The sequence below is a fragment of the Nylanderia fulva genome, unplaced genomic scaffold (assembly GCF_048542155.1).
Source record: "Nylanderia fulva isolate GAGA-0341 unplaced genomic scaffold, ASM4854215v1 Scaffold133, whole genome shotgun sequence".
Classification (NCBI taxonomy): domain Eukaryota; kingdom Metazoa; phylum Arthropoda; class Insecta; order Hymenoptera; family Formicidae; genus Nylanderia; species Nylanderia fulva.
The window spans coordinates 153,383-180,332 of NW_028189548.1; the positions used below are offsets into that span (position 1 = coordinate 153,383).

The following is a 26,950-nucleotide window of genomic DNA, read 5'->3' on the forward strand; positions in this document are numbered from 1 at the left end:
TTTTAATAAAAACTCAAATACTGCAAAAATATGTTTGTTAAGTTATTAAATGCTAGGTCTTAAGTAGGGTTGGATAAGTTAATGATTTTTTAAACTAAGTTAAGTTAAGGTTAGTTGCTTATAAAATCAATTCAGTTAAGTTTAAAGTTGCATGAACAAAAAATTAACTCAGGTAAAGTTAAGTTAAAATTAAATTAACTAAAGTTAAATCAAAAGTTAATTTTTTAAAATATTATTTATATCAAATTAGAATTTTGTATGTTAATGCTTTTAAAATTTATAATAACAAATAACAAAGAAATTTGGATTTTTATATAGAAATATATTTTTTAGTAATTACAATTGATGACAAATGAACATAAAGATTAATAATGCTTTAATTTAAAAAAATACAAACGTAGATATTTGAGAATCGCCAGACAGAATTTAAAAAAGTAAAACTCTTCTCTCGACCGTACTGGCAAATATTATTTATTAAATCACAACGTTTCTTGGGGTCCCTATCAAGTGATTTGTAAAAATAAAAATAAAATTATAATTTTATTTTTATTTTCACAAATTACTTGATAAGGAAAACGACTCGAACGAGCTCGGGAATTCGTTTGCTGAAAAAAGAAAAAAAAACATAATCAACAATCAGCAATGATCAACCAATCCATTCCTTGGTTCTTAATTCATTTGAACATGATATACTGGGTGTAACTGAATAAATGGAGCGTACCATAAAATTCCAATTCTATGGCCAATTTGGAGACAATTTTTCCTCAAAGAAGGGTCGAAACGTTGTGATTTAATAAATAATATTTGCCAGTACGGTCGAGAAAAGTTTTATTTAAAAAAAAAATACGTTTATAACTTGATCAAAAATAATTAGTTGAAGTTAAAAATTAATACATTTTAAATTATCTAAGCTAAGTTAAATCATTAACTTTTTAACGTCAAATACTAGTAAATAAAATGATCAAACAGAAAATTTTTGAAAAATTCCCCGAGTCCGTTCCGGATTTTTCAAGATAAAAAAAAGATCTTTGGCAACATCGCTAGGTTCTCTCGATCCTTTCAAGAAGTAGACACCCTGTAATGGGAAATGTTTCCTCAAGACACACATACGCGACCCCTATATCGATCGTCAAAGGAAATATTCCGTTGCGCAATTCGGTCTCGGATCTCTCGGCGGCATTGCGTAATCAGCATCGATCAATACCGCATCGTTGGCAACCGGCGGTGGCGGGCATATATAAAGCTTACCCAAGAGGGCGGCCTCTAGGTCCCCCAGGATCTCCGTTTCCTTGGGATCTATAAGGTTGAAGCGTTGATTAAGGAGCGTGAGGTGGGCGAACACACAATTGAGGTGAGCGTGCAACCCCAAGAGCGCCACCTCCCTGAAGTGGCAGTGGTAGATGTGTGCCACCACGTGGTACAGTAGCCGCAGGATCTTACGCACTATCGACTCGAACGAGCTCGGGAATTCGTTTGCTGAAAAAAGAAAAAAAAACATAATCAACAATCAGCAATGATCAACCAATCCATTCCTTGGTTCTTAATTCATTTGAACATGATATACTGGGTGTAACTGAATAAATGGAGCGTACCATAAAATTCCAATTCTATGGCCAATTTGGAGACAATTTTTCCTCAATAAAAATGTCGAGACACCAATTTGATTTATAGAGTTAAAAAATATTAATAAAACTACATTTTTCAGTTAATTTCAGGTAGAGTTTACTTTAATAGAGTTTTAATTTTAGATTTAGTTATAAAAAGAGATACAAGATGACAAAAATTCAAATTCAAATTCCAATTCTGTCCAATTTGGAGACGGTTTTTCCTCAGTAAAAATGTCGAGGCATTAATAATTTTCAAGTTATTAATGATTGATTTGTAGAGTTAAAATATTAATAAAACTACATAATAGAATTTTAATTTAAAGCTTAGTTACAAAAGATACAAGATGGCAAAAATTAGAAACATGCAAAAAGTGATGGCCTTCTTTAACATTTTCGCTGAGAAAAAATCGTTTCTAAATTAGCCATAGAATCTGATAGTGTGCTCTATATATGTATTTTTAGTTACACCCTGTATACAATAACATACAAAAATAAATCAGACAAATAATACTGATTAACACTGATTTTATTGTCAATTATAAACCAGTTTTAGGGTAACTTTATGACACTAATTCCGAATATGATTTTCCTAGATGGCTCTAATTTTTGAGATAATGGTTCCGTGAAAAACATAAAAAATGCAAAAAATGTAATGGTCAGGCGTAGCCCCAAATTTTACAAAAGTATATATATGAAACACCTAGTGGCTTTATGTATTCAGTAAAATAATATAAAAACAAAGTCAGCTGATTCAGATAATCACAATTAATGCATAGAAAAATATTGTTTATACGATTTTCTCTTATATAGGTTATTAGGATCACATTGATAAAAACAATGTTAAAGAATAAAAAGACAGACTAAACTGCTACATATGTCAATAATTATAGATCATATTGGGGTAAAATCGTAAATTGAGTATCCATTGTCTCAAAAACTAGAGCCAATTCGGCTGAACTGTTGTCATTTTTGGATTCAGTATCCCTGAAATACCTTAAATTCGCTCAAACATCCAAAAAATTTGTTTTGTTGATCAGTGTATAATCGATAAATTTTTATGATAATACCAAAGTGTTATTAAAAAAACGAACGTTTATTAATTATATATTAATTAATTAATTTAAAAAAATTATTAATATTTTTATTTTGGCAGGTTTTTAACGAATTGAAATATAAAAGTAATTGAATGAGAGACTCACCGTATTTTGTCGGAAATATAGTTTCGTCGCTAACGGTGCGTTGCGTAAATGTCATAACGTAATCTATATATTGTGGTGCGGCCACCCTCGTTTTTTTCCCCTTTTCATCGAACCATAGATACGTTCTGGAATATGATAAAGCAATGTTGCGTCAATCGTTCGATCATCATTTCAAATGCAAAACATTAACGGAGCGCAAAAGCGAATAATGAGCAAAAGCGATCGACAAATAATTTGTACATCAAACCTGGAAAATTTCGATAAAAGCTTTTGATTCTCTATTAAAAATATAATGACAGTATGATGGTATATTTAGCAGTTATATTACACTTGTACTGTGATAAAAACGCTCGGTTTAACGATAAATCGAAAGAATTGAAAATAAATTTTCGAGATTTCAGATTTCCCATTATATTCTTTATTAATTTTTCTCTCCATTTTTGCAATGAAATTTAAAATGTAAAAAACTTTAATACAAAATATGGAAAAAATAATATTCTTGATTTACAGATTGATTTATTTAATTTTAACAAATATATGGAAATCACAAGATTTTATATACGCAATTTATCAGTATATTTTTACATTTTATAGTATAAAATATAATTCTCTCTCAAATATATATTACTTTATACAAAGTGATTCATTTTAATCTTGACAGACAAATATCTGGAAATTGAGATCTTAGAAAAAAATCCAATCAAGCAAAAGTTGTAGGATTTCGACAGGAACATAATATCATGACCTAAAATTGACCTTGTAACGTATTTCAAAGTCATTTAAAGGTTATTCTATTTTTTTATATACAATTAAGCAAATGTTGTAGGATTTCGAAGAGGACATCATATCATGACCTAGAATTGACCTTGTAACATTTTTTCAAGGTCATTCAATTTTTTTATATCAAGCAAAAGTTGTAAGATTTCGAGGGAGACATATCATGATCTAGAAATGACCTTATAACATTTTTCAAGGCCATTTAAAGGTCATTCTATTTTTTAAAAGTAACACTCGATTTATAAAAAGAGCTTATACCTTAAGCCGGGACCGGTCATATCGGGACAGCCCGTCATGGTGCAGAACTCTGATATCGTGCCGTATACGAGATTAATGTGGTCGAACAGTGCGAGGGTGTGCGACGCCAGCCACTCGTTGTAGTCCAGACCGGGCGGTAAATCCACGAGCATCCTCAGGTCCAGCTCCGGCAATTGCCTCTCGAGAGCGGCCTCCTCGAGGTACAGTTTAGGATCCTCCGTGGCTCCCGCATCCTTCTCCTTTCGTCTGGCTTTTCTGCAAAACGAAGGAGGACATTTGCGTGGTTAGCGAATCAGCCGCAGGTTCTTTTTTGCAGAACGAGATTTTTAATTACGTTCAAGCCAATCAAGCAAAATCATAAATATATATATATATATATATATATATATATATATATATATATGTATGTATATCAATGTGATACAGCGCAGCTTCGCGTGTGAGATTAATGCGCACTGTCCGAAACCAAATTGATCAATTATTATGAACGATGTCAGAGAGAGAAAAAGAGAGTAAGAGAATCAATTTTCTCCATAGAACTTTATTATTCTAACAATAAATTTGCCAAAGGAATGAGAAGATGCAGTTTTATTACAAGGTATTAATGAATTACAATGAAAATAATCTAAGATTAAGATTAAGACTAAAAATATGTGCCAATAATATTAAAAAAATATATTATAATATATACATATTATACAGGATGTCCCTAACGAATCACTTGTTAATGAAAGATTCCTGGGATTATTTGGAGAGGACTTTTCCTCGGTAAAAGTGTCGAGACACCAATATGATTTTCGAGTTAAGCGATTGAAAATAAAGCGTTTTTTGCAAACTAAGCCTTGTGGAAACAAAACCGCATTCTTCAGTTAATTTCAGATAGAATTTACTTTAACAGAATTTTTTATTTAAGACTTAGTTACAAAAGGTACATGATGGCAAAAGTTGGGAATATGCAAAAAATGATGGTATCTCAGAAATCTGCCATTAATCAGTGATTCGGTAGAGAACACTCTGTATATTATATATAAATAATTATTTTTAATAAATATATACATATTATAATAATATATAAATCATAGTTTAGTGGCTTTGAGATGCTATATAGTCTAATATTTTTTTCTCATCGTCGAAAACAAATTCCCGAAAAATCGTCGAAAAATGAAAGTGAACCCTGAAATCTTTTACAATTCTCACGAATTCTTCTCTGCGATTGTCGATTTCACAGGTGCGTGCTAATTTGCGGTCTCCAGATTGACCGGAATAGTAATTGAATGGTGGAGGGTTTTGTCTTTAATCGAGTAGCGCGAGTTCATTAATCAGATTAGCGAATTATCGGATTTGTACAATTATCCTCTCGACGCTTCCCGATTCTCTATTCAATTTGTCTTTAATCTATCAGGGAAGCCATGAGCCATTGTATTTCTCACGTCACGAGTTCAACGAAAAGCAAATCAAACTGATTTTTTTTGCGTAAACAAAAGAACGTTTTCAATATCGTTTAATTATATAGAAAATCCTTTATTAATGATATGAAATAATAATAATGGCGCTACATTTTAGCGAAAAACGGAAAATAACAATAAAAATCAAATTGCAGCAATACACTACTGTAATATTAATAACGTCGTATATGAAGCTCTACATTTTACATATTTATAACGGAGAATATTCTCATTCTATTGTACCGCATATATAATTTTAATCATAAATTTCTTTTCACATAAATTAATTAGAAAAGTAACTTTATATTTAAATTTATATTAATTATATATTTTAAATTTATATTAATTATATATTTTAAATTTATATTGATAAATATTTTAATTTTAATTTATATTTAAAAATAGAACATAAAAAGAAACTTAATAATATTCAGAAACATAGATAGTCCCAATTAAGGTGAACGCGTTAATTAATCTTCGTTTGTAAGTGAGAACTAAATATAATATTGGTTCCGAGTATATTCTGTGTATATTTTCGAGCTTGTGGGTATACAATTAATATACGCAGCAGCCACATCCAGCTTCCTGCCAGTGAAAAATGCAATTACATGCAATAACGATCAGCAGCATCATATGTTCAGCCACGTCTACACGGTCCAAAGCGCTTTAATCACTCTCTAGAAAGCACATGCTCCTGGAAAGAAGCTGCATCAGCTTCGGCATAAGAAAAAAAAAGACATTGGCATAATTGTCATCAGCCGGTATACGTATATATCCTCCTGTGTACATATATACATATGTCTAATCACATTTCCGTATATTAATAACATCATTTATAACGCTTATAATGTACCACGGATATATTCAATTTTTCCCAATTTTTCCTCATTTTCACTTCTTACTTCGAATGCGACAAGATGTGAAATTTAATTACACCGTATCAATTTCATGCATACTCGCACGCACACACATACATACATATATATACAGGGTGTCCGGTAACTAACGGACCAACAATTACAAGTGGATTCTTTGGTCAATTTGGGAATGATTTTTCCTCAGCAAAAATGTCGAAAAAGGTCATCATTTTTTACAACTTTCCAATATTTGTCATTATGTATCTTTATAACTAAGCCTCAAATTAAAATTTTATTATAGTAAACTCTACCTGAAATTAACTGAAGACTGTAATTATGTTAGACTTTTAACTCCAAAACGTTTAGTTTTCAAAAAACCCATTTTTTCAATCGCTTATAACTCGAAAATTATTGACTTCTCAACATTTTTGCTAAGGAAAAATTGTCTCCAAATTGGCCAGAGAATCCGCCCTTAATCATTGGTCCGTTAGTTACCGGACACCCTGTATATATACAGGGTAGGCCATTTTAATCTTTCCACTAAAATTTCTCAAAATCCAAAAATTTAAGACAAAAATGTTTCAGATAAAAGTTGTATGGTTTCAAGGGGGACATGAGATGGTGTCATTGATTTGACCTTGAATAGCCATTTGAAGGTTACGTGAAGGTCAACTTCAATTTCTTAAATGGAACACTATATTTTTTCTTGCATACTTTTGTAGCTGACTTCGAGATCTTTCCAAAACACTACAATAAAATATTTTTATAATATATATTGCAATAAGCAGTTAGATAATTTTTCTTTAAGACAACTATGTGTTTTCTTTACACCAATTGATTCGTCTCATTATTCTGTGCATAAAAGTATTAAGGTATGATAATCGAAAAATGAATATTTCCCAAGATATTTTGTATTTTATGTCAAAATACTGCAAATTTGCAGCCTTAATAACTCGAAAAATACTTCATGAAAAAATATTTTATTGTAGTGTTTTGGAAAGATCTCGAAGTCAGCTACAAAAGTATGCAAGAAAAAATATAGTGTTCCATTTAAGAAATTGAAGTTGACCTTCACGTAACCTTCAAATGGCTATTCAAGGTCAAATCAATGACACCATCTCATGTCCCCCTTGAAACCATACAACTTTTATCTGAAACATTTTTGTCTTAAATTTTTGGATTTTGAGAAATTTCAGTGGAAAGATTAAAATGGCCTACCCTGTATATATACAGGGTGATCCATTTTAATCTTGACAGACAAATATTTGAAAATTACGGGATTTTAGAAAAAATCGTATGAGGCAAAAGTTGTAGAATTTCGAAGAAAACATCATGGCGTCTTTTCAAGATCGTTTGAAGGACAATCTAGTTTTTTAAAAATTAAATCAGAGTATGAAATATCTCTCAAACTATTCACTTTTTCGGTCAGTTTATCCTTATAACTTTGTCTGCTAAATATTACAAGGAATCGATTTATGAAAATTTAACCTTTAAATAACCTTGAAAAATGCCACGCAAAGGCTATTCTAGACCACGATATTATGTCCCTTTCAAAAAAATATAAAATATTGTTTTTTAGAAAACAATATTTCGAATAAATCGTCGTTTAATTTTGAGGGAGAAAAAGTTGACAATCTTGAATTTTAAGATGATTGTTCAAAGTCATTTGAAAATTAATGCATTTTTTTATGCTCAAATGGAAATAGTTTACGAGATATTTTATACTTCAATTTGCCCTAATTTTACATAAACTATGAAATATCCCATAAAATATTTATTTTTCGATAAATCTCTCGATACTTTTATACACAAAATTATGAGAGAAATCAATCAATTGATGTAAAAAAAAAAAAGACACAGTTGTCTTTAAGAAAAAGTATCTATAATTTGCAATTAGCACGTCTTTTTTTTTATACAAAATTTCATATATATTTTCCAAGTATTCACCAGATAAGATTAAAACGAATCATCCAGCATGTACATATCTACGCGATCCGCGAGTTTGCGGGGTGAAGAACTCACGCGACTAGCTCGCCGAAGAGCCTGATCTTCCTGTGGCAGGTGTCGAGCAGGGAGAGGCGCGAGGAGGAGGCGCTGCTTGAGCTACCGGCCCCGGCGCCGGCACCGCTGCCGTGGTGCACCGGCGTCGGCGGCGCCGAGACGGTGGTGGCCGAAGACGCGACAGCGGCCGCCGCCGCTGCCGCCACCGCGGCAGAAGCGGAAGAAGAGGCGGAGGGCTCTCTCAGGACGGTGACGGCAGCGCCGCGCGCCGGCGAGCGCAGCATCATCATCGTCGTCGTCGTGATCGTCGTGGTCGAGGACGACCTCCTCGGCGCGCCGCCCTCGTGCCCGAGGATCCGCTCACGCACACTAGGTAGGCACCAAATCTTGTTCGATTGGCATTGAACTCTCTGGCCAGCACGCACCCCCGGGACGCTTCTTGTCCCGGCTCCTTCCCAATATCGAGGGAGATATGAGGACGCAGGAAAGTCGTAGCTCTTCTTCGAGGACGGAATGTTCCAACGATGTTTTGAAGAGAAGAAAAGATCTCTTGTGATTTTTAATTCGGGAATTGAAGCGACCTTTGTTGGTTCTATGTTTCTTCTTGGATGGATTTTTATTTTTCTTTCCTTTTCTAAAAAGACTTACTTATCCTTAATATATGTGCATTTCAAACTGTGGATACACTCGGTTCACAAAGATTTTGATTTTCCTAGGAATAACAATCTTTTTCTCCAGTCCTTTCTGAAATCCTGACTTTTCTAATAAGATTCTTTTGAATGTTCGTGGTTCCTAGGGATGATGACTCCTTCGACTTTGAAAGCAGCTCGACTGAACTTATTTTCCAGTTCACTGGTCGGTTCGTCTCACTGAAGTCTGAGAATTCACGTATAAATAGCACAATGATAATGATGATGTTCAGTCTAATCAGTTTCGAGAAGAAGTAGCTCGAGGGAAGACGACGCGGAAGACACTCCTTGGAAGACAATCCTTGGAAGACAATCGATCTCGTTTACGAAGAACGAGCGCGAAAGATCGGTCTTCGTCGATCTGGAGCAAAATTCACAAATGTGCGTTCGCGTTCGATAATAATAAAGTTACAAATCAATGTTGTAACATAAATGGAGCATCGTTATAATATTTTAAGAGGTCACAGCTGTGTTGCTACTACTGATCATTTTCAACTTTTATTTAGATCGATTGCAGCAGATATACAAGGCGTAACTAAAAAAACATATATGAAGCACATCACCGAATTTTCTAACCAATTTGGAAACGATTTTTCCTGAGCGAAAATAATTTTCTAGTTGTAAAAAACGGAAAAGAAGAGCAAACTAAACACTGTGGAATTCAAATATTAACAAAACTACATTCTTCAGTTGATTTCAGGTAAAGTTTATTTTTAGAATTTTAAGGCTGAGAAAAAATAGTCTTTAAATTGGCCACAGAATCTGAATCAGAATCTTGTGTGCTTTATGTGTTTTTTTTTAGTTATATCCTGTATAATCTGTACATATATACAAATTTATTCACTCTTGGGAAATCTACAAGTATCAAAGTGTCGATAAATTGCATTTTTAAATCCCCTTTTTCACACTCTTTCACTCTCCCTCTCTCTCTTTCTCTCTTTTTCCTTCGATTTGCTACAAAAATTTGAGCAATATGCGTCGCTGATGCGATGCCAGGTTTCTCGTTTCCCCAGCTGATGCCGCGAATTTGTCGCTTGGCTGTCTTTCAGAAACTGGGTTATCACGTACACGTGCATCCATGATGCTATAAAGAAAAATATAGTCAAGAACCAAGAGATTAGCGATTTCGGTCGGTCGAGATAAAATTGATGATCGTTTCGTGACAAAAATATAACATAACATAAATAAAAGCGAGTACCTTAATTTGACTTTTTCGCATACTTGGAATCATATTCTGGAAAACTCGTGAATTGTATATCGTGAGATAAAAACGCGCTTCCTTTTGTTGACAACTAATAACTTTTAGTTATAGAGAATTGTATTGGCAAAATGTAGCTTAGAATGTCGCATGTAAATGATTAATATAATGAAAAAAATTTATTACGTAAAATGTGAAATAATTTTACATAAATTAAGTAAGATAGCGTAAAATGAAACATGCACGCTGCTTTTTTGAACCTTAAAATCATGTGTTCATACTATTTTTTCTTCTTTTAAGAAAAATAATTTTTTAAAAGATTTAAAAAATAATCTTTCAAAAAAAATATTCAGAAAAATGAAAAATAGAAAATATAATATAAAAACCATAAAAGCTTCAGTATACATACATCGTTAAATAATTTTATAATAATTCACATAAATTAAATAAATAATTTATAATTACAAATGAAAAACATTGTAATTGCAGAATTGATAGCAATGAGAATTACGATGATAACACAGCGCGTGTGCGTTATTAACCCGGTTAGTCAACAGAGCGTAAATTCGAATGTCACTGCATCGCAAAGTGAAGGAAAAGTTCGAGCCAAGTAGCTCCACAACAATTTCGACCAATTGCACGAAGCCGTGACATATGCGCCCTTGATCGTGACCGGGACAAGGTCACGTCCAACATTTAAATCGCACTTAATGCGTACAACCCAGTAATATAAGAGTAGAATTGCAAGGGAAAGCAATGCTCCAAATTTACAATTTATCTTTACTTTTATATTCGTTAATATTTGATTAAATTATATATTATTATTATTATTATTACACAGAGAGAAAAAATCGGGGCATTACCAGGACTTGATCCTAGGATCTTCCTCTCAGGAGACAATCACTCTATCACTGCGTCACTCGACGCTCCATTATGTCACTACATATTTTCTTGTTTATATGCTCTTAACGTTATTTATACATCTTATACATGTAATTTTAAAGTGAACGAAATATGCTGCTAATGTTTCTATTTTAGAAATGTAATCCTTAACTTTACGGAATCTAAAAGAAGATCTCGCAATGGATCCTGCTGAGGATTAGATTCTGCTACTCCATCCTTGATTCTGACAGAAAGAATTTGTCACAAGCGACCACTCGGCCGAGAATCCCCCGAAGGACTAAGCGAGTAAATAAGAGAATCCCCCTAGGACTAGGCGAATAAATAAGGAATTACCCTCTTTTCTCGTTTTCCCTAGACACGTGAACCCGTATCCAAAACGTCTCGTTCAAAAATTCACGAGAGATTTCAGGCAAAAATATACGCATCAACCTATTCAACCTCTCCGGTCGCTTCAATAAATTCTTATCTTTTTATTTCCTACTCTCATTCATTTTCCATCAACGTAATATTGATTTATTTAATCTCCAACACTCGAGCAATTTTTGTCTTTCCCTTCATATTATAACTCGTTCATTCTCCACGGGTTGTACTTAATGATGATAATCGAATTTTGTTTCGTCTCGGTAAGAAGCATCCAGTCAGATAAATAAAATTGCCTAATAATTATCATTCTTTTCCAAGAAGCTCGTTATGGAATATGCTGCGGAACTTTTGATGATATCGAGAAACAGTCGATAATTTTCTTCCGATCTTATAAGCTTAAAAATCCTCCCTCCCCAATCGACTTAAAAATATTACAAAACTTTCCATATGTTTCATTCATGTAAAAAAAATGTAAAAGTTAAGTGTAACTTCCCATAACTTCGTATTATTTTAAATATATAGATTTAGAAAAGTTTTGAGAAATAAGCTCGTCGATTTTCATTTATGAATCGTATGCAGATTTAAAAAATTCGTGGATATTTTCCTCATAAATTAACAGTGTTTAAAAAAAAGTAAAGTGTGCTTCTTTGCACATCATTGCAGCATCCTTCATAGAGTTCTTTTTTCTTGCCGCATCACGCTGCGGTATTTCTCCTAATCGAATCACGTAGCATCGCGCCTCACATAGATCATTATCACTACCACATTATCGTGTACGACAAATAACGAGACGAAGGAGAGCAGAAGCTGGTTCTTTCACTGGTTGTATGTATTCGTCACTCGCGAACGTAAAAATGTTGAAATAAAGGGTGAATGGGGATAAAATCATCTGAATTTTCCAAATTTGCCGCTCGAGATCGCGATGTCAGATCCGGACGAGATGTACGCGTTTCTCGCACATCTCACGAATTCGTCCGAAGATATACTCTCCTTCTCTTTCTCTCTCTCTCGTGGGAGTTTGGATCATCGGACATCCTTGTGCTACTCGACGCGCCGCTGTTGAGCACGCGAATGCGACTGCCTGAGATTTTGAGATCGCACCCTGACGAATCACCGAGTCGCCACTGAGTCCGGGAATGAAATGCGCCGGGGTATAATGCGAATTAAAGGCGATGTTACACCCCTTCCTATATCGCGTTAATTGGAACATTGGTATTTTCCAGTATTTTCACTATCAAGAGGAAATTAATGTTGAAAAATAAGAAATAATAGTAAAATGTATAAAGTACTTATTTATTCGAAAAAAATATGAGCAAGCAAATATATATACAGAGTGTCCCAAAATTCGCGAAATACTTGATAGCAGATTCTTGAGATCAATTGGAGACAATTTCTCTTCAGCAAAAATGTTACAGGAGGCTATCATTTTTTACATATTTCCAATTTTTGCCATTATGGAACTAAGCCTTATATTAAAACTAAAAAGTAAGCCTTAAAGTAAACTCTACTTAAAATTAATTGAAGAATATGGTTTTGTTTAATATTTTATTTCCACAAGACTTAGTTTGCGAAAAATCCTTTCAATCGCTTATATTACATAAAAATTATTGGTACCTTGACATTTTTACTGAGAAAAATCGTCTCCAAGTAACCTTAGGAATCTCCCACAAATAAGTTATTCGCGAATTTCGGAACACCCTGTATGTATTATTACGTCCACAAGACTTCGATATATCGAAGTCATGTCACTCACCTACGCACTTGCCTCGGAAACCAATAACAACGCGTATTTAATTGATAAACTAATAACTTTAACAACAATTAATGAGTAACACAAGAACAATAAAGAAACGTGAAATACAATAATAATGGCAATTGACAGAGAAAACATTCGTTCGATTCGACAGTTGTCAACCAACTTAAATATGGTGCTGTTAAATAATATCGCGCCAATTGTTAATTAACAACCCCCTTGACAATGATTGGAAACGCTCAAGGGATGAAACCTAGAGACATAATATAATATGTGTGTGTGTGTGTGTGTATATACACAATATATATAATTTATAAAAATTTGTTCAAACAATTTAATTTAAATAACTCATATTATTTTTAGTACATTTTGCGTCGTATATAAGCCTCTTTCAGACCATTCGGTTTAATTATTCAACTATGTGCGCAAGACCGAAATGCGCATGCACGTTTTTACCCGGTGAAGCATTTATTTCAACGTTGTTTCGTGCGCCGTGATGTTGTCTAGTATTAATACGACCACGAGGTATGGGCGCGTTGATCTCCGTCGAATCCAACTTTCCTAAAGTCGGACGTGGTAGGAATTAGCATGACCTCAGAAATACTGACGTAAATTTCAATGATTTTATGAAAAAGGACTATAAATCATATAACATGCACGGAATGTTCAATATGAAACATAAAGATAAAATAAAGTCTTTGTCACGAGTTTAGAATAGTTTTATATTTAGAGCTATCCATGATTCAAAGCAGAAATATGTATTACATTTAACACATTCATAAACGTCACGATTAAAATAAAAAAATTTATTGAGTCATGTGTTAAAATAAAAAAAATTATAAGAAATCGTAATATGAGGATAGAAAATACTATTGAAACACTGCATAGACTTATGTACAAGCTGATGCATTCCAAGATTTTCATGTAATTTACTATGTAACATACTCGAGGAATTTATAATCCAATCTGCCAAGTCTGTTGAACGCGTATATAAGACCTATTTTAAAAATATATAATCTAGAATTTATTTTAAACCCGCGTATTTAAAGTAAATCATAGCCCCTGCAATTATAAGCTTGATTGAAAGCTCGTCTTCGTCAATGAATGAGTTATTTATGGAGTGAGCAGCGATCAATCGAATGAACACAATCCCTATCGCAGAAACGAATTATTTTGGACACGTCTTGTTTCCGAAATAACGATCGGAGAGTGCCACAAAGGTTTCTCTCCCTCTTTCCATTTATCTTTTTCTCTTTTAGAAAAAAATGAGACATTCAACGAGACATCAAATATTAAATTGATTCCTTTAGACCTACCGATCAAAACGAAATTTCGAAAGAGAAATAGAATCGCCCGTCAATGGATCGAGAAAGCTTATATATAATATTTATTCGCTTTCATCTGCACATTTTTACCGTTTTACTTTTCGTATCTTTTCTCTTCTAAAGTCTTGCAAGATCTCCTCTTCACGCGTCTATTGTATTTTAAGAGTAATTAAAGACACGGAGAGACACGGAAGACACGGAAAAACACGGAAAGACACGGAAGGCGGGTCCATCGCAAAAAATTATGGAGAAAAGGAAAAGAGAGAAAGAAAGAAAGGAGAAAGAGAAGAGGCGCGAGGACGGCAATGCGACGGCGATTGCGCCACCACGGCGCGGCGGCGTGCGTCGGATCAGCTGTGAGTCGGGTAACTCGAGTCAGCTGACTGCCGGACGGACGGCACAGCCGTGCAGCGGCGAAGGAGGGAGAGGAGATGACGCTCCCCGCGATTCTGCGACAATCAATATTCCGCTCCCGCTCCGCGTACGCGTCACGTGTTCCATCTCTTTCTATATGTGATATTCCCCTTAAATCGCTCTGTATCAGTATATCATGTATATCGCCACTTTTGTAGCTCGATTTTTCTCGAATTGATGATTTTCGAATATCCATTAAATCTTCACTTTTCTAGAAGTAAATGGAGAAACAGAGAAAATATAGTTTTGATTGAACTTTTCTTTTATGAATTTTGTGATCAATGTTATATAAATGTGTATATTGTTATTTAAATGTTATATAAATCTTTGTGTGTGTAGATATTTCAATAATTATAAATAATAAAAAATATATATTATTAATAAATAACAATATTAAATAATAATAAATATATTTAAATCCGTATTCGGAATAAATACGATAAAAGATGGCGACAGGTCTATTTCAGTTCTGGAGGATTATACATATGTTTGCAGATTAATGGTCGATGATGTAGCGCGTCTTGAAATAGCAAAAAGAAATAATCTATTCGTTATGTCATCACCGCATGCAACAAGAACGAAAATTACGATTCACGTTCGCTGTATTCTTCAAGCTTGTCTTTAAACGGAAACGGCTCTGAACAGTAAAACTCTTCAGCGAATATACAATTGAGAAACGATTCAATAGATATCGATCAGACAGAAAGTCCTGAAGCGACACTCGATATATTTTCAAGTATCTCGGTAATATTTCGACGACAAACGGATAAAAACAAGAACCACAAGTAGCTTGTTCGAATTTTTATATCGAATATCAACGTAAAATTTAATGGTGAATGTTTTCTGTTACATACTGGACTTTACGATTACGATAAATCCGGCTCAAATTAATCAATCCCGAGATCCAATCCATTGTAAAATCAACACGACAATTTATCTTGTTATCTCAAGATTATATCAGCAAGATAATTCAATACTGTCTGTACGTCGGAAATTATGAACCTTCGAAATTATACGCATCCCGTGGTTTCAACATTATGATGACTATTCATAGTTGGATTTTATATTTAAGATAGTCTTAAATACGGTCTTGAGATGTTATGTGATTGAATGGGATCTTAAGACGACCAAATTGTAAGACCACTTAAAACGATCTTAAATACAAGATCGGACTATGAATACTGTCCTATATCCTTGATGACTGAAAGCTAGAGAAATAACAATTAAAGCTCTAGGGAGAGTTTTTGAAATCTGATCCTGTATGGGCAGTTTAACCCAAAAACACTTCAAGCCAAATACAACGCGACGAGATCAGATCGCAAGCCGGACGAAATAATTATCAGAACGATCGAGACGAGAGAGCTATATAGAGAGGTTAGATGATAGCTCGGGAAAGATAGAAAGGGCCGAGAGGGAGGTTTGGCGCCAAGCGCTATCGAAGCGTGGCTGATTTTCTCTTCTCCGGGATTACATCCTTACAGGATGCGAATCGATGGACAAACCCTCGGCGCCTCGAAGGCGCCTTTCGCGTGACGTCGACGACGCTACCCCTCTGACAAACATTTTCTCCGGCGTTTGTTTACTTCCCCATCATGCGCCACAATCCGCGAAGAGGGTGACTCGGCGCAATATCTCTTCCCATTCCCCCTCTTCCTTTCCCACGAATTACGTACTCGGATTTCTGTCTTCGTAATGAACAACGAAGAGCAAAAATGGGGCATTCGGTATAGAAAAGAAAATTAGTTATCCAATCTAACCTAACTGTGAAAGAATATATGTATAATGTGAAAAGTCATTTTATTCAATTGGATATAATATTCTGAATTAAAAGTGGAGGAAGGAAGGCAAAAGGAGAGACGACAATTGGATAAGATCATTTTTATCTTGGCAGAAAGGATAAACTTCCGCTTAGAGGAAGGTTTGCTCGTCCAGCTGACTGTGGGCAGCGCGACAGTTTGCGGTTCGTCTGTGCGGTTTCTGCAAACTGCGGCCCTGACATCTCATCTCGCCGAAAGTCTATTAATCGACTCGCGTTTCAGGTCCTTCACGAAACCACTTTTCTTCTTCGCATCAAATACCTCATATCTTGATGAATCTTTCAATGAAATCGGCGCATGCGCGGTGACGAGTAAATCCGAGGCTAACGATCATCTTTAGCTATCTACTGATCAACAATGTGCAAGTTAAGTAAGAGTCAGATATAAAAAGATGTTAAACTTAATTATGACGCTACGAAAAAGTAATGTAAAGGGAAGTCACGATGTAGTACAAGGGAACGGCCGATGGATGGATTTTTTTTACCGTGACATTGTCGGCAATGTCAATGTCACCATGTTAATCAGTCTAATGAAAACGTGTTATCCAACTCGGTGTACTTGCCACGCGACAAAAATACCAACATGATATGTAGCGGTGGAATTAAGTATCTTACAAGTAGGTTTGAATTTGTATGATTTCTCTGTAATATAATTACTTTGAAAAACAAACAGACTAGAATCTGAACAAAATAGATTTAAATTCTCTATAAGTTGCGAAAGACAAGTACTTTCGAATCTGTCACCATCAACCATCAAATATGCTCGAATCTTTTATGAGTGCTTATGAAAAATTTTACCTTGTGTGTGTGTGTGTGTACGCAGGGTGGGTTAATATCTTACTCTAAATATATTCTTTCTTTGGCATTTTACAAAAAAAAAATCGCACAAAAGTTGTTCCACAAAGAGACATAAGACAGCGATATCAACTTGTTTAGAGATGGTACCATACTTTCGAGAAATTCACAAATTATCACTTTTTTAAAATAGAAACATGTTTGTGGAATGCTAATATTCCAAAACTGTGTAATTCAAGAAAAAAATAAAAAACCTTTAATTAATAGTTGGATTTGGCTCGACGAGACAAATCCTACAACTTCAGTTTTAAAAAATTTCCATTTAAAAAAACTAATAATTAGTAAATTTGTCTTTAAAGTCAAACAACTTTTATGTAACATATTTTTTGTGAAAGGTGTAGGAAAAAAGATATTTAAAATGGTTCACTCTGTATTTCATTATGAGAAAAGTCTTAGGATCGTGTCCCAATAAAGTTGCAGCATTTTTTCTGCTCGGGGAAAAGGTCTACAGTAATAAAATTTCGCGGTTTCTTCGCATTTTTCTATATCATATACATCTATTAAAATACAACTCTCCTGCGTTTGGTTCAATATCTTTGGACGATTATTATAAATTCAGGTCATGTCATCGTCATCTCAATTCTAACTTCGGTCTCTAAGCAATGAAACTTGCCCATTTAATAGCACCTCACCAAATGCAAATATTGGCTTAACCTTAATCGTATGCAGCACCGCACCATCAAAATTCAAGAGAATACATATATACATATATGTATATATATACATACATATATATACATATATATATATATATATATATATATATATATATATATATAAATACATGTGTACACATTATAAGTACCTATGTCTATACATGTATGCAGCGGGATAAAAATGAGGTTGTATTTAGATATTCATGCGTTTGAATCTTAATTCGCTGAAACTTTTTAATTTTAAGCCACCTTGAAACTTAAATATACCCTGCGCTAATTAAACCCTCGATAACTCTATTTAGGAAACTTTGGAAATGAAAATTATTCGCAAGCTAAAGAACCTACGTATACGTAAGAATACGGCTGACATCAAATAACGTAAAAAAATTGATAATTAAAGTCGCAGAAATATTCGTCGTATAAAGTTAACAGTCGGTTAAATTTTTAAGTACATAAGTTACGGCTCTTTTCTCGTTTGTTACTGTGATGAGTAATTTCGTGATACACTTTTCAACTTAATTTTTAATCTTACATTTGTACGCATAACAGGAGACCGTTGTCGGATAAACTAATAAAAATTTGAATTGTGGTCAACAAAATCATATACAGGGTGTCAGAATTACTGGATCTGTTAATGGAAGATTTCTAAGATTATTTGTAGAAGATTTTTCCTCTGTGAAAATATTTTACCTTTGTAAGCCTTAAATTAAAATTCTATTAAAGTAAACTCTACCTGAAATTAATAACTAAAAAATATGATCGCGTTAATATTTTATTTGCACAAAGTTTTTGGTGCCTCGACATTTTCACCAAGGAAAAATTATTTCTAAATAATGCCAAAAATCTGGTCATTAACAACGTGTCCGGTAATTTTGTAACATCCTCTATACGCGTCGCGTTTAAAAAATCGAGTATTTTGAAAGCGAAGTACACTATGCGCGCGGTGCGATGAAAAACCGGTATAGCGTTATACGAGCATCCTTGATGAGTTTCGAAAGCCGCAGAGAGACGGAGCCTGTCTCTCTCCGACCGCGACAAGCGCACGACAACCGTAGGCACGTGCTACACACGTCGTGCGTCACACATGTCCCGCAACGTAATTACGTCACACGGATATACGCAAGTAAGCCGCGACACGGCAGCTGCGAGATTCTCTCTTTAGATGCACGAGTGTAAAATTCCCTCGATTTGAAAAGATAAGATAATTCATCTATTTTCGTAAAAATATTCTACTCATTTTGTTCTACGTGCTTTAAGATTTTTTCTTCTTCCAAGTTAAATGTCATTTTTTTAAATAGAGATTTATATGCGAAATTATGTATAAAATTTTATATATGTGTACATGTACATATATATTTAATTTTCTATTTAAAAACTATATTGACCTTCAAACGACCTTTAAATGATTTTAGTTAAAATGTGTTAATTAAAATCAAAAGCATCAAAATTATTAGATATATAATTTTTCATTTAAAAAACTAGATTGATCTCAAACGATCTTCAAATGACCTTCAAATGACTTTGCTTAAAATGTGTTAAAATTAAAATCAAGACTACCTTTTTTCTCTCTCGAAACCTTTTTAATTTCTATATGAACTTGTTACAGCCATACTTTCAGAGATTTACTCGACTATATTAATTAAAATAGACACCTTGTATATTGTATTATATACATATATTATATATGTATGTATGCATATATAATTCGTCCCAACGATATTAAGACAATTGTAAAAACGGGCTCTTCAGATTGATTCCTTTGTGATAACGTGAATCTGATACAGACTTATCACAATATAGTTTTTAAATGAAAAATTAAATATATATGTACATATACACATATTCAGTCACGATAAAGTCACAAGATATTATCTGACTCACAATTGTCCGACAAAGATAACGCGTACTAAATAATTGTATCTTGCTGTTTATTACGAGAAACAAGCTGTGCAAATCGAGATTCTTGCGAGAGCAGTTGCCTGATAAGACAATTTATTTATTATGTATTTTTGCAGCCTCGTATACATTTTCTCGCGAGATTTATTTTGCAAAATTGCGAGAATAACTCGCGCTTCATTCGAGCATCTCTCCGTTGCAGATATCTTAGACCTTGTCGGCAGATGTAAGTTTACTTTACAAGCTTTCGGGAAAACAACAGCTTCGTCGGCTGATAAAACGATTTTCTCCGTGTTTTCGCAGACAGCCTCTCATCCTTTCGAGTAGCCTTTTCGTATATCCAATTTACATTTTCCTACATAATATCTCTCGCCGACAGATGTGTTGTTGCGGAATATATATAGTTAATTAATTCGCCTCATATCCCAATTTTGTTATGCTTTATGGCAACGTATGATCAGAATGCGCGTTTCCGGTTAATCATTATTAAGTATAAGTATGTATCTCCGACAGGAACATGTGTGTTTCGTAACGATTGAAAAAAGGAAAAAAAAACACGCATTGGTATATTTATATAATTGCTTTGGCGCCATTATTGTTTCGCGATGACGTAAGAGTCTATAGATGAATTGCAATTAGCCTCTTTGTTTGTTATATATATATGTCGTCGAATCATTAAAACAAAGTCCGCATATCAGCGATAGCAGCGTATCTTTTTCTTTCGTATCAAGATAACGATGGTTTCTTCAAGAATCGAATTGAGTTACAATAGAGCGCGTTTCAAATTCCTTTGTGAAATACAGTGCTTAAGAATTACACGATACATGTATAGAATAAAACATATACAGAGTGTTCCAGATTTAGCTGATTACCTGTAATGATAGATCCCTGAGATTATTTGGAGATGATTTTTCCTTAGCAAAAATGTCGGAGCACCAATCATTTTTGAGTTATAAGCGATTGAAAATAAAGGGTTTTCTGCATATTATAATAACAATAAGTCTTCTAGAAATAAAATATTAACAAAACCACATTCTTCAATTAATTTTAAGTGGAGTTCACTATAATATTATAATATTAATTTAAGGCTTACAGGTTACAAAGATGCATGATGGCAAAAATTGGTAACATGCCAAAATGATGCCTTTCCTCGACATTCTCACTGCGGGAAAATCGTCTAGCTCCAATTGATCCCAGGAATCTTGCCATTAACAAGTGATCCGCTAATTCTGGAACACTATATATATATAAAAAGATATCCAAATTGCTATTTTCTTGCAGAGCTTCAAAACCGATGAGCTTTTGCTAGATCCACAAGAGACTCTATTGAACTATCGGGCATCACCAACCTCCAAGATCATCGATAAATGTAAGTTTCAAGGACGAATACATCCGTTTTCGCTTGAGAGCGAGACGAAACCGGAAACTGACCTGCAGAAACACGTGACCGTGTCCTCGACGTCGATGGGAAGCGACGTCTCGATGGCGGAATACTTGAGGACCTTCCTGTTACCCAGACCAAACATTGGGACGAGAGCGCGGCGGTACCAGGGAAACGCGGGCAGGTGTTCGGGGGGCATAAAACACCACGAAGAGATGCGGCCAGTGCGAAGAACAAAGAAAGAGAGAAAGAGGGGAGAGAAAATATATGTACTTTGCTCCGGTTGGTCGGGACCACTCGGCCGGCCAGCAACGGAGCACAGACTGACATTGCCGTTCTCCAGGCAGCGGACAGGCAGGCAGGCAGGTAGGCAGGCAAGCCGCCGTTCGCCAGGTACCACCACGTCGCGGTCGACCTCTCCACTGCCGTGGCAGATAGAGAGAAAGCGGGAAAGAGAGGGAAAGACTGGCGGATATATGGTGAGGAGGACCAGGAAAGTTCCATCGTGTTCAAGAAGAAGCCGATGACGCGGAGATCCGTCAGAGGAAGGAGGGAGAGAAAGAAAGTACCTAGGGGCTTCCTCGGGGTATAGACCGATGTCGCTATATATTTCCATCCTTTTTCATATCTCTTCTGCTCTCTTCTTACTCGGGAGTTCCACGCTTTCCTCTAGCGGACTCGTCATAATGCAATTAACGATTGACCGGACCGAAACCAAACAAGTTCTATGTCTATATTAACATGTTGTCGCGAGATTGTCAGCTGGATTCTTTAGTGCCTTGGTTTGGTTGCAAGAAAATCCACTTCTTTGAAGTTAATCTCACTTTTTTTTCAAAGAAGAAAATTTTCGATCCGAAGAACTTGGCAATTTTTTGGAAGCTGAAGAGTTGTTGCGATAAAAAATATTATTTATTACTTAATGAAGTATTTTAAACAAACGTTTCTTATTTAGACCATCTTCAGTGTAAAAAAAAATATATATATATATATATATATATATATATATATATACAAATGATAAAAGATCGTAAAAGATTTCCGGCCGAATTAGTGGTACGTTAGAGTATGTTTTGTTCATTTCTCTAATTAAAAATCGAAAAAAAATGAAAAGTGACGAGGTTTTTTAATTCTTGTATTTTTTTTATTTCTGATATTTTGTGTACATCGACAAGACATATTTCTTTTTATTCTTCGAAATATTTAGGGCCGATTGTTCCAACTTCTTGGTAAATTTTACTGATAGATAGTATATCTTCGTTTCTTTTCAGATAAGTTTAAAAAGAAGTACCTATCCTATCTGTCAGATAAAATTTTCCAAGAAGTTGAACAGCAACCAGCTCTTAGTGATCGCGCGCGGAATGAATAAAAATCTATAGAACTTTATAATTATTCAAATTTGATCTAAAATTCTAATAAAATGTATGTATTTAATGGAAGGCCGACATTTAATTTTGAAAATTAATTTTTGAGATGTTTTGAATAGAACTATTTTAGAAACTTATCTAGATCTATAAGTCTATTTAAAATGTTTTTTAAGGGAAAAAGAACTTTAAAGAAATTTGCAATTTTTACAAGGAAGGCGAAATATATATACAGAATGCACAAAAAGTCTTAGAATAATCTAATATTTTGGACTCTCTAAGCATTTTACAAGAAAAATATATGTTTAATAAAAATTATAGTAAAAGAATTCATTTAGCAGTTTAAACTATTTGATCTTAAATAGCAGTGCCAAAATATCAAGATAATCTTAAATTTTTTAGAACCATATTTTTTTTACATAAATCGTTTTCCCGCAATATTCTATAATATAATAAGTTATAAGGATAATAAAAATAATAATATAATAAATTATAAGATGATTAAAAAGTATATTTATTAATAATTATGAAATATTTCGTAACACATTCATTTTCCGGAGATTTTACTTCAACATTTTATACGCAAAAGAATAAAAGGAATCAGTCGATGTAAAACAAACACATAGTTATTTTAAGAAAAAATATGCAAACTATAAAATATTGCAGTCAGCAGTTACATATATTTTCAAGATATTTTATAATTTATATAAAATTGTCAAATTAAAATACAAAATATCTCGCAAACTATTCACCTTTCAATTTTAATAATTTTTTATGCAGAATATTACAAGAAATCAATTTATATAAAAAAATGTTCCATTTAAAAAACTCAAGATGACCTTGATGTAATCTTAATATTTATTTTAAAGTCAAACAATTTAAACCGCTAAATGAGTTCTTTTAAACACTACAATTTTTGTCGAAAATATTTTTTTGCACTTTTCAGGTATCCTATATACATATATAGAAATAAGTATTATATATACGTATATATACTTCTATATATGTATACATATAATATTATATAGCTTCGAAAAATTAAATTATTTTTAAAAGTAGTTTAGAAAAATAAAACTATATTTAACTTTTTTTATCCAGTTAAAGGTAAATTCACGCTCTAAAAATCATTTCTTTAAAATTAAATATAGTGACGAATAATAAAGTTATACATATAATATATGATAGAATACTGTATTAGAAGAATATATTTAGAGCATATATTTTTTTATATAAAAATACAATTTAAAAAAGTTAAGATTCATTTACATTATTATTTGCTTCTATCCGAAGGTTACACGAGCAGTAGTGCCAAATGACATACGTATGCCTGAAAATTTTAGCCTGTTAGTTTTGACCCAATTTCCGTTGTCTCGGAGGACTAATCGATAAACTACATAAAATTTTAATCGTCGACGAGTTGCCTCTGGTCTGCTTCTTCGTTTATTAACTCCGTGTCAATATATCCGTTATAGAAATAAATATTGGACAGGTGAGAAAAAGAAGTTTCCGACGTTTTGAGAGAAAATCACAGTAACGGGAATAATTTTATGTACAGATTATATTTTGTTTAGACCAACTTCTTTTCACTTATAAAAAGAGAAAATTCTGTAAATGAATAACTAAAGACAGAATATGACGTTTTTATCAATTGCAACATTGATCAGTAATGATGATGATGCATTCGGACAAACTTGGACCGTAATCGACGAATATATATATATATATATATATATATATATATATATATATATATATATATGTATGTATCTATAAGAGATTTAATATATTTTATCTGTGAAGTATAAATACGCAATACACGCAAGTTCACGTTGCAATCCGTCTCAAATATGAAAGGTTAAAGCCACTTCGTGCGTGCAACTTTGAGTATTTCGAAATTTATTTTTAATATCCATCGATTTCTTACGCATGATAGGGACTTATTATATAATTATCCAATGTCTCACTTCATCGTCAATACCAAAAATTGTGACAAAATTTAGAAACAGATTAAATTTTAAAAAAGTATTTTGTGAGTTATAAAGGTTCAAAGTTAACAATTTTTTTTACATAAAATGTAAAATATCTTGTAAAATATTCAGTTGTCGATAATTATACATTAGTCCCCCTCTAAACCATACAACTTTTATCTGAAACATTTTCTTCTATAATCAAAATTAACCCTCAGTTACCACTCATTTTTGGCCATCCTATTTTACCACTCATGGGTTAGAGTAACCCAGAGTCTTCTTTTGTTTATATTTCTAGATCTAATAAAGCTATTTTAAAGTATTTTTTTTAATCGATACGCCAGACAGTAAGAAAAAAGAATATATCAGTACAAATGTCACCAGATTTCTACGGCTCGAGATATTTGAGAAAAAATGAAAAGTGATCTTCTAAAATTTCGAAAAAATAATTTTTGATATGGATTAACGTAACCCAGAGAGGTAACTGAGGGTTAAAAGTTATTTGGAGTGGGACATTAAAATGAGACACCCTGTATAGATCCTAGAAGTTTGTCCAAGTATTTCAGGAACACCCTGTATATATTCGATAAGACACACAGGTACAGAATTATTGATAAAAAAATTGTCAGACAAATTACAGACACGAACGATGCGTTCGCGGTTTGAACGGTCGAAAAAACGTCAAAAAAACGACGACCGGTGGCGAAATATTGTCAAGAATAAAAGCGCAGTTGTCACCGGTGCCCGCCAGCTGGGAGAGAAGTATCGACACTAATTACGTCGATAGCGAATAGATATCGAAGTATTGCACGGTTGGCTCGAATTAGTCGATATACCATCGCCAATTGCGAGCGAACGTTACAAGGAAGCTATTATTAGCTCAAGTTGAATCTCGCAAGTGACTCGCTGTTCGACAAATTATCGATATTGATATCAATTCGCAATATAGGAAAATATAAGCAGTCATAGAATAAAATAAAAAAATTAAAACAGTTTAAAAAAGAAAAAAAGAGAAAAAAGAAAAGAAAGAAAGAAAAAAAAGAAAAATAAATGATAATCAAAATTTAATATTTTATCTTTTTTGTGTATTTTTATCTAAAGCTTATATAAACACAAACAAAGCCGTTTCATATTATTATATATTAAATTTAAAAAATGACTCAATCGTGTCAAATTTCGCGCAAATGCTGTAACAGCTGATAGAACATGGTATCGATTTATGCTAGGTTTCGATAACGCCCGATGATATCGATTACTGATAATGAGCAACCAGAGTTGTTATCCCCGACAGAGCGAGATATATATTCCGCGAGGCCGATTATTTTTGCCCGCTCGCCCGTGAATCATCCGCCATTTCTCCATTCACGAATATATGCCTCTGCGCCAACGGAAGACAGACGTCGGATGACATTATCGTGAAAAATGAGCACGAAGATAACGAGGGTGAGGATGAATGTCAAGTAAATGCGATGTCAACCTGGACATTTACAGACCGCGACATATCCTTCGGAGGTCTTCAGAGTATAGCCAGGACGTAAACAAGTGTGTCTCGTAAAAACAATTTAATCGATACCCTAATAGCACGACATATCCGAAAAATATTCAGAGGATTTCCAGAGGACATTCGAAAATCCTCAGGATGTTCTCCGAACGTCTTTGGGATATGCGTGCTGTTAGGATAATGTATATCTTTTATGGGTGCAGCATATAGATATAGTTGTATCATAGGAACACGATGTTTAATTGTGACGCGCGTTATTATTCGACAATTTATTATCTCTCTTCCTCTTATTGAATTAACTCTTCTTCTTCGAGGGCAATAAATTAAGGTTTAGTGCAGAAATGTTAATAGACGCAAAGCTAGATTCGATTAGAAAAGTATAAAGAGAAAATTGTTTCCATTAAAATATTAAGCAATTTAAATTTCAATTTAATATGGCTTCGAATAATGAAACATCATATATTTTCTAATATTTCACGCAATTTTAAAATGAGTCGTTAAACTTTACAGAGATGTGAGATTCTCTAACCGATTGAAAGTCAATTGGAAGTTTTTCCTATTCAAGACTTTAATTAAATATCTTGTTCTTTGTAACTTTTCAACTCTCATTCTGATCAAACATCTTAATGACTAGGAGATTGAAATAAAAAAATATGCCGATAAAAAATCACCTTGCAAGTAAATGAATATTAATTTTGTCTTTGAAGAGATATTCACTTATCGTAATA

General features: G+C 33.5%; 1 protein-coding gene and 1 long non-coding RNA gene across 5 annotated transcripts in view; one reads left to right on the top strand and one right to left on the bottom strand.

Annotated features, from left to right (window-relative positions):
- The window catches only part of Mob2 (MOB kinase activator 2), a 40,670-nt gene that overhangs the window by 1,661 nt on the left and 12,059 nt on the right, over positions 1–26,950 (bottom strand). For 2 of the 4 annotated variants that reach the window (XM_085479931.1, XM_085479930.1), the window contains 4 exons: positions 8,166–9,020; positions 3,842–4,096; positions 2,807–2,931; positions 1,249–1,476 (listed from right to left, as the gene is read on the bottom strand). In XM_085479931.1, coding sequence (XP_085336057.1) covers positions 1,249–1,476; positions 2,807–2,931; positions 3,842–4,096; positions 8,166–8,434 — 877 coding nt within the window. In that variant the 5' untranslated portion in view covers positions 8,435–9,020. Of the gene's footprint in view, positions 1–1,248; positions 1,477–2,806; positions 2,932–3,841; positions 4,097–8,165; positions 9,021–18,258; positions 18,745–21,105; positions 21,250–21,443; positions 22,259–26,950 lie in introns of those variants that run through there. The other 2 variants (XM_029316277.2, XM_085479932.1) reach the window with 2 other exon arrangements.
- LOC146724421 (uncharacterized) lies at positions 20,191–21,611 on the top strand. Its single transcript, XR_014924083.1, has 2 exons — positions 20,191–20,238; positions 21,294–21,611. It is a non-coding gene; the product is annotated as an uncharacterized LOC146724421 (long non-coding RNA).